Source organism: Crocuta crocuta, unplaced genomic scaffold (genome assembly GCF_008692635.1).
Source record: "Crocuta crocuta isolate KB4526 unplaced genomic scaffold, BGI_CrCroc_1.0 scaffold332, whole genome shotgun sequence".
Taxonomy (NCBI): Eukaryota; Metazoa; Chordata; class Mammalia; order Carnivora; family Hyaenidae; genus Crocuta; species Crocuta crocuta.
The window spans coordinates 1,003,919-1,013,435 of NW_027532025.1; the positions used below are offsets into that span (position 1 = coordinate 1,003,919).

The 9,517-nt window shown below is 39.9% G+C and overlaps 1 protein-coding gene across 3 annotated transcripts in view; it reads right to left on the minus strand.

Moving 5' to 3' along the window:
- The window catches only part of CCDC90B (coiled-coil domain containing 90B), a 44,753-nt gene that overhangs the window by 20,654 nt on the left and 14,582 nt on the right, over positions 1-9,517 (minus strand). Inside the window, exons 4-7 of one of the 3 annotated variants that reach the window (XM_077776194.1) lie at positions 1,169-1,270; positions 568-609; positions 404-475; positions 257-303 (exon numbers count right to left, since the gene is read on the minus strand). In XM_077776194.1, coding sequence (XP_077632320.1) covers positions 257-303; positions 404-475; positions 568-609; positions 1,169-1,270 — 263 coding nt within the window. Of the gene's footprint in view, positions 1-256; positions 311-403; positions 476-567; positions 610-1,168; positions 1,271-9,517 lie in introns of all 3 variants that reach the window. The other 2 variants (XM_077776192.1, XM_077776193.1) reach the window with 2 other exon arrangements.

The window sequence follows — 9,517 nt, forward strand, 5'->3', positions numbered from 1 at the left end:
AAAAAAAAAAAAGGGGGTGGGGGGGGGGGGGGGGCCTGGGTGGCTTAGTTAAGCATCTGACTTGATTTGAGCTCAGGTCATGACCTCATGGTTTCTGGGTCTGAGCCCTCTGTTGGGCTCAGTGCTTGTAATTTTCTCTCCCTCTCTCTGTCCCCCTCAACATATACTTTAAAATAAAAAGCTCAGCTACAACACATAAAAACAGTTATACAAGACATGAGACTGGTATAAGAGAAAATTTTACATACTAACTTACATTTCTGGTAAATTCTGTGGTTGCTTCCATAAGTTTCTTTTCTTGATCTGTAAACTAAAGGATATGACAAATCAGGAGGTTTAAAAAAAAGACAAGAGTAAAAGGAATTAATAAGTTACCAAGAAAGTACATTTAGAAGCACATTACCATGTCAGTTACTCTGCTCCTTTCTAGGTTGATGTCCAGTTTATTATCTGCTCTGATCTGACTGGTTGCATTCTTTACAGAAAATAAAAATATGAAAAAAGCAATCTCATAATGTTTGTTCTGAAATTATTAAAGTATTTTCAAGTGAGAAAAGTAAAACTTACTATCAGTTGCTGCTTAACTTGTTCCAATTCAGTTTTCATTTTCTGGGTATAAGAAAAATAACATGCAATTGCCATTAAACCAAAAGCCCATAGCATGATTTATTCAACAAATCTGAAACCTTGCATTAGCAAAAAGTGTACGATCTACAAATTTCTGTTGGAGCACTTAAAAACGGACAAAAAAGGAAAGTAGTATTTTTTTAATCATTTATCTGTTACATGAAAAATGTATTTGTTCTAGTTATTTAGTTTTAAACCATGACTGATATTCTAAATTTAAAAATATTTAAAATTTAAAAAAATTATAACTCCAAGTGAATTACAGANTTATATATAAAAGATTTTATATAAAAGATCTTTATATTATATATAAAAATTTCTCCTTCCATGTTAACTTTTACATGGGTAAGATACAACTCTTATTCTTTGGTCTAGACTACGATTAATACATAGAAATATCAGTTATGGTTAAACATTTGTATACTTTGACCAAAAAACTTGATAGTTACTGAATGACCACATAAAATCATTATTTGGTCCTATTCTTCACCAAGTAGAATACATATGAAATCAGTTATTAGTAAAAACAAACTAGTATCACCTGGTTCTCTGCTCTCAAATTTGCAAATTCACTTTTCTCTAGGATGACCATATCTTTCCTGATGGAGTCCAAATGAGCCATTAGTTGTTGTACTGTTATTTCCTGGAAAGCAAAATTGAAATAACCTAGTGATCTAGGAATGCCACCACCTTACACAGAAGTGTTTTCATGGAATATAAAAGAATCTGTTGTTATGCTACAAGGTGTAATGTTGCTTGGCTAACTAAACCAAACCAAACAAACCACATGAAACCTATTTATCAAAATGAAAAAGAGGTTCCAGTCCAAGGTTGTGACACAGGAGGACCTTGAACTCACCTCCTCCATGGACACACCAAATCTATACCTATTTATAAAGCATGTCTTCCTGAAGACTACCTCAGGGCTAACCGGCCACCTTCTGCACAACAAAAGAGATGCCACAAAAACAGAGAGGCACAGTAATGAAGGTAACCCCAATCCTGACATTGAGAACTGCAGTCAGAGGGACAGTACTGAATGATCATGAGCAGATTCCTATGCCCTGGGATACAGAAACAACACTGAGGTTTAAAAGGGTTAACAAGAATATAAAAGATCCAGCCCCAGAATTCTGCCAATGAGTGCTGCTGGAACTCTCTGGTTCTGAGGGGCTGGTGAGCACCAGTGTTAACATGCCCCTTCCACTTTTAGAGCACAGACAGGAGCAGGATCTGGGCACCATAGCCAGCCTACCACCTCAGCGCGAGCACCAGCCCCTAGCCCAAGCCAGCGGTGTCGTGGCCCTCCTCCACAGCGTGGAGACCCCAGAACACCCCGGTCAGTGCTCACAATAGCTCACCTTCCAAGCTGATGCAGGTACAAAACACCTCCAGATGACTTGCCAGGACACCCTCCTGGGAACTTTCCGAATTAGCTCGCAGCTAATTTGACTCCAGACAACTCATCTGGGCACACTCTGTGCAGGGTGTCCAGGGATCCAGTGGCCCATATCCTGCAGCAGCTGTAGCCACCTGCCCAGCGTGTGTCTCGGGAAGCCCTGGCTTGTGCTCACTGTAGCACCAGCTATTCTTTTATGGTGCCACCTGCGCAGAGAGCCCCTGCACCACCCTGGCCCGTGCTCACTTTAGCTTAAGCTGTCCTGCCCGGCACTAGCTCGATGGAGAGCCACAGGACTGCCCAGATGGAAACCTCTTCGGTTTCAGCTATCTGACCAGGGTACCTTCTGTGGCAAGAACCCTGGGATTGCCCTGCAGACAATACCCCTTACAGCACCACTTGTCCTGCCTGGGGGCCCTCTGCACTGAGAGCCTTGGGAACCTCTGGCTTGCACCCACTTCACCTTCAGCTGTCCAGCCAGGGTGCACTCTACATGGAGAGCCCAGAGACTGTCCTGGCCTGTACTCATTTTGCTCTGGCTATCCCACCAAAGTGGCCCTAACAAGACGTGCCCCAACATCCATACCCATGACAGCCACATATTCAGAAAGCCAGCTAATGTCACCAGGCACCCATTTTCTACAGGGGATGACTATACACAGATCATTCCTTTTACTTTGGAAAGGTAGCTGTTGTAATTCACAGAAACAAAGTAAAGTAAGAGGAAGGGACAAAAGAATTTCCTTCACATGAATTAACAAAGCCAAAACCTCAGAAACAGAACTAAATAGAAAGGAAACAGGTATGCCTGATAAATAATTCAAAATTATGGACATAAAGATGCCCAATGGACTGGACAGCATAGTACATAAACTTGGTGAGAACTTAGAGAGATAACATACAAAAAAGAGAGTTGAAAAACACAATAAATGAAATGAAAAACTGGAGGGAATCAACAGATTAGAGGATGGTATGGTATCAACAGATAAGTTGTATGGAAAAGAAGATACTGGAAAGCACCCAAGCTGAACAGTAAAAAGCAAAAAGCCCAGGGATAGGTTAAGGGCTCTCCTGGACAATATCAAGCAAAAACATTGGCATCATAGAGGTCTCCAGAAGGAGAAAAGAGGCAGAGAGGAGGCAGAAAACTTATTTGAAGAAGTGACAGTTGAAAACTTCCCTTACCTTGGGGAAGGAAACAGATATCTACGTTCAATAAGTGCGGAAGTACTAGACAAGATGAACCCAAGGAGGTCTACACAATAAATAATAATTAAAATGTCAAAGATTAAAGATAAAGAAGTTTAAAACCAGAAAGAGAGAAGCAATGAGTTACCTATAAAGAAACTCCAGAGGGCCATGGGCTGACTTCCTTGCAGAAACTATACAGGCCAGAGGAAGGAATTAAGATGGTGGAGAAGCAGAGACACCCTGAGCTTGTCTCGTCCCTGAAATGCAGCAAGATCAGCATCAAACCATTTTGAACACCTAGGAAACTGATCTGAGAAATAATAGAACAATCTGCATAAGTTGAGCCATAGAGCTTGGAAGATATGTGATGTGGAGGTGAGCTGGGGAAGAGAAGAGCTTTAGAGGGTAGGGTAGGAAGCTGTTTTTGTGGAGAGAGAACAAAGAAAAAAAGGGTTTGAGTGTGGTGCATTGGTATTGAGCATAAGAAAAGCACTCCTCCTGAAAGTAGCTGGAGAGAGAGTGAAAACACTCGCAGGGGACTGAACAAGAGATATGTTCCCCAAAACCACTGACAGGGAGAAAGAAGGCTTCAATATCACCAGGATTCTATAAAGAGTGGAGCCCAGAGTCTGAAGTTTCAGAACCCAGTGCCTGGTAGTGCTCTGGTAAGGAAGTAGACCATACAGCCGAGGTCTCAGCAGATTCCAGAGCGTAGCCACGTTTGCTGGTACTGGAACAAAGACTCCAGAGTGCTGCGAAACCTGGCACTGGCTGTGTGTTATCGATTGCCATTATCTCTGAAACTGCCACTGTGTGCGACTGCACAAACCTTTTCTGGGGCAAGCCAGCTCCCAGCCATTGCTCAGTGAGATCCTCCTCCAGAGAGTCAGCAGGGATCTCTGAAGTGTGGGGTTCTGAAACACAACCCCATCTGAGATCAAACTCTGGAGGAAGGTGCTGCCTTGCAGGCAGACAGCTTAGACATAGGGTAGAGGCAAGGAGTGAAGGAGGCCTGAGACAAAGGAGGGCTGCTTGACTGTGGGTCGGTGAGACTGCGAAGTTCCTGCACCAGAGATTAGGGAGCTGGGTGAGACCATTTCCACCTCAACAGCACATGCACAGGCATACAAGCACACAGATCCACCCCAGCAAGCTAAGCAACACCACCTAGTGGAGAACGGAGCTTTTGCACCAAGCCCCACCCAACTTCATCCTCCAACTACATCCCCTAAAGACCAGCACAAGTCACTCCACCTGCTTAGTATAAGGACTATAGAGTGCTTCATAGTTTCAGTTGTAGGGAAAACTGGATACAACCAAATTCATTTGGGTTTCATTCTATTTGCTGGTTCATTTATTTGCTCATTTTCTTTGCTTCTGTTTTCACTTAAATTGCTTGTTTTCTTTTTATCTCTTAGATAAAGAGAAAAATTTATTTTTCTTTATTTTCACTTTTCTTTTTATTTTTCTTAATTTTTTATTCTATTTAATTTTCTTTAATTTATTCATGAATATGTGGAGATTAAAGAACATCCTACTGAAGAATGAATGGGCTAACCAAGAAATTAAAGAGAAAATTAAAAAGTAAATGGAAGTGAATAAAATGAAAACATGGTTGCCCAAAACCTCTGGGATGCAGCAAAGACGGCCATTAAAGGGAAGTATATAGCAATCCAGGCCTTCCTAAAGAGGGAAGAAAGGTCTCAAATAGACGACCTAACCTTACACCTAAAGGAACTGGAATAGGAACAGCAAATAAAGCCAAAAACCAGCAGAAGGGGAATAATAAGGATTAGAGCATAAATCAAGGATATATCAAAAAACAAACAAACAAACAAATAAAAACCCAGTAGAACAGATCAACGAAACCAGGAGATGGTTCTTTGAAAGAACTAACAAAATTGTTAAACTCCTAGCCAAACTGATCAAAAAGAAAAAGAAAAGGACCCAAATAAATAAAATTATGAGTGAAAGTGGAGAAATCACAACCAACAATGCAGAAATACAAACAACAGTAAGAGAATATTATAAACAATTATATGACACATATCGGGCAATCTCAAAGAAATGGACAAATTCCTAGGAACATATAAACTACCAAAACTGAAACAGTAAATAGAAACTTTTAACAGATCCATACCCAGTAAAGAAGTGGAATCAGTAATCAAAAATCTCCCAACAAACAAAAGTGCAGGGCTAGGTGGCTTTCCAGGGGAATCTACCAAACACTTAAAGAAGAGTTAACCCCTATACTTTTGAAGCCGTTCCAAAAATACAAATGGAAGGAATACTTCTAAATTCATTTTACAAGGCCAGCATTACCTTGATTCCAAAAACAAAGACCCCACTAAAAAGGAGAACTACAGACCAATTTCTCTGATGAACATGCACACAAAAATTCTCAACAAAATACTAGAAAACTGGATCTAACAATACATTAAAAAAATTATTCACCACAATCAAGTGGAATTCATTCCTGGGATGCAGGGCTGGTTCAGTATCTCCATGTCAATCAATGTTGTCAATCAACCACATTAATAAAAGAAAGGTTAAGAACCACATGATCCTCTCAACAGGAGCAGAAAAAGCATCTGACAAAATACAGCATCCTTTCTCGATAAAAACCCTTAAGAAAGTGGGGACAGAAGGAACATACCTTAAGATCACAAATACCATATACAGAAGACTCATTGCTAATGTCATCTTCAATGGGGCAAAACTGAGAGCTTTCCCTCTATGGTCAGGAACACATCAAGGATGTCCACTCTCACTACTGTTATTCAACACAGTGTTGGAAGTCCTGGCCTTAGCAATCAGACAACACAAATAAATAAAAAGCAACCCAAAATGGCAAAGAGGAAGTCAAAATTTTGCTCTTCACAGATAACATGATAATGTATGTGGAAAACCTAAAAGACTCCACCAAAAAACTAACAAAAAACTGCTAGAACTATCCATTATAGCAAAGTCACAGAAACTGGTTCTACTTCTATATACAAATAATTAAGCAACAGAAAGAGAAATCGAGGAATCGATCCCATTTACAATTGCATCAAGAACTGTAAGATACCTTACCAAAAAGGTGAAAGATCTATATACACTGAAAACTATAGAAAGCTTATGAAATGGAAGAACTTTCCATGCTCATGGACTGGAAGATCAAAAATTATTAAAATGTCGATACTACCCAAAGCAATTTCCACAGTCAGTGCACTCCCTGTCAAAACAACACCAGCTTTCATCACAGAGCTAGAACAAATAATCCTAAAATTTGTATGAAACCAGAAAAGACCCTGAATAACCAAATCAATCCTGAAAATGAAAACCAAAGCTGGAGGCATCACAATTCCAGACTTCAAGCTGTATTACAAAGCTGTAATCAAGGCAGTATGGTACTGGCACAAGAACAGACACACACAGATCAATGGAACAGAATAGAGAACCCAGAAATGCACTCATAAATGCACAGCCAACTAATCAATCTTTGACAAAGCAGGAAAGAATATCCAGTGGAAAAAAGATAATCTCTTTAGCAAATGGTGCTGGGAAAACTGGACAGTGACATGTAGAAGAATGAACTTGGACCACTTCCTTACACCATACACAAAAATAAACTCAAAATGCATGAAAAGACCTAAATGTAAGACAGGAAGCCATCAAAATCCTAGAGGAGAGAACAGGCAACAACCTCTTTGACCTCAGCTGCAGCAACTTCTTACTTGACCTGTCTCTAGAGGCAAAGGGAAACAAAAGCAAAAATGAACTATTGGGACCTCATCAAGATAAAAAGATTCTGCACAGTGAAGGAAAACCATCAGCAAAACTAAACGGCAACCAATGGATTGATGAGAGTAGAAATAAATGAAATACAGACTAAAAAACAATAGAAAAAGATTAATGAAGCCAAGAACTGGTTCTTTGAAAAGGTAACAAAACTGATAAACGTATAGCCAGACTCACTGAGAATAAAAGAAAGGACACAACATCAGAAATGAAAGAGAAGTAACAAATGACACCACAGAAATACAAAACAGTATAGCAGAATACTGCAGAAAGTTACATGCCAGCAAAGTGGACAACCTAGAAGAAATAGATAATTCCTAGAAACACACAAACTTTCTTTTTTTTTTATTTATAACGTTTATTTATTTTTGAGACAGAGAGAGACAGAGCAGGAGCTGGGGAGGGGCAGAGAGAGAGGGAGACACAGAATCTGAAGCAGGCTCCAGGCTCTGAGCTGTCAGCACAGAGCCTGATACAGGGCTTGAACCCATGGACCATGAGGTCATGACCTGAGCCGAAGTCGGACACTTAGCCGACTGAGCCACCCAGGCGCCCCAAAACATACAAACTTTCAAAATTAAATCAAGAAGCAACAGAAAATTTGAACTAGTAATGACACTGAACGCATAATCAAAGAACTCCCACCAAATGTCCAGAACTAGACAGATTCACAGGTGAATTCTACCAAACATTTTAGGAAGAATTAACAACACTTCTCAAAATATTCCAAAAAATAGATGACAGAAAACATCCAAATTCAGTCTATGAGGCCAGCATTACCCAGATACCAAACCAAAGACACCACAAAAAATAAAAAAAACCCCAAACTACAAACCCCTCTTTGATAAACACAGATGCAAAATTCTCAACAAATATTACCAAACTGAACTGAACAATACATTAAAAGGATCATTACCACGATCAAGTTGGATTTATTCTAGGGATGTAAGGATGGTTCAGTACTGATAAGCCAACTGGTGTGGTACAACACATTAACAATAGAAAGGGTAAAAACCATATGATCATTATTAATAGATGACAGGTAAGTACCTGACAAAATACAACATCCATTCATGTAGAAAACTCTCAAAAGAGTGGGTACAGAGGGAATATAACTCATAATAAAAGCCGCATATGTGAAACTGACAGCTAATGTCATAGTCAATACTGAAAAACAGAGAGCTCTTCCTCTAAGATCAGAAACAAAATAAAGATGCCCACTCTCATCAATGTTACTCAACATAGTACTGGAAGGTCTAGCCACAGCTATCAGACAAGAAAAAGAGATAAAAGGCATAGAAATTGGTCAGAAGAAGTACAACTGTCACTGTCTACAGATGACATACTATTCGAAAACCTTAAAACTGTAGGTAGAACCCTAAGCCTTAAACTCCACCAAAAAAAACCACACAAGGGGCGCCTGGGTGGCTTAGTCGGTTAAGCGTCCGACTTTCACTTAGGTCATGATCTCACGGTTCGTGGGTTCGAGCCCCGCGTTGGGCTCTGTGCTGACGGCCAGCTCAGGGCCTGGAGCCTATTTCAGAGTCTGTATCTCCCTCTCTCTGACCCTCCCCTGCTCACGCTGTCTCTCTCTCTCTCTCGCTCTCCTAGAAATAAATAAAAATATTTTAAAAAAACAAAAAAACAAAAAAAACCCACACAAAACCCTGTAATTCAGTTTTTATGTGAATTCAGAATATAACTGAATTTTTGGATTGAGCTGACTTAACAGTACAGCCTTTCTGAAGTGATCAAGTACAAGGCCCTGAGCCTCAAACCCATCTTTCATGACATCTTTTTGGGGTCAGCAATTGGATTAGGCTTGATGATGGAATGAGATGTTAATTTCACATACTAACACCAAAATTTAGCATTTTGAATGTAGGATTAAATGGTTTTGCCAGCATAAAAACTCCTTAAACCACAGTTTTAATTCACTAATAGGTAAACTTAAAAATATACTTTAAGAATACTTTATTATTAAAATTGTCAATAGCTTGGAATTTGGGGGAAGATGGCAGAATAGGCAGCCTCTAAATTCTCCTTGACCCACGAATACCACTAGGTAACACTCACATCAATGCAAGTAACCCAGAAAATGACCCAAGATTAGCAGAACAAACTCCACAAGTAAATGTAGAGAAGAAGCCACATCAAAGACAGTAGAAAGGCACAGAAGCTGTGGGGAGCTGAATCTCATGGCTCTGGATACCAGAGGAAGGGAGCTGTGAGATGCAGGAGGGGTGAGAAACAAAATATCACATCAGGGAGCCTACACAAGGAAGACAACTCCCCAAAGCATTTGGCTTTGAAAATGAGAGGGGCTACATTTGGTGAGTTCTTAACAACCAGCAGGACTTAAAGCCTACGACTTTAAAGATCCCTGAAGGCAACAGGAACCTGAGTCACTTAAAGAGACAGCACAACAAAAAGCCCAGGAGATACAGCTTAGAAGCAGCAGTTTCTTAAAGCAAAAAAAAAAAAAAAAAAAAAAACAAAAAACAAAAAAAAAAAAAA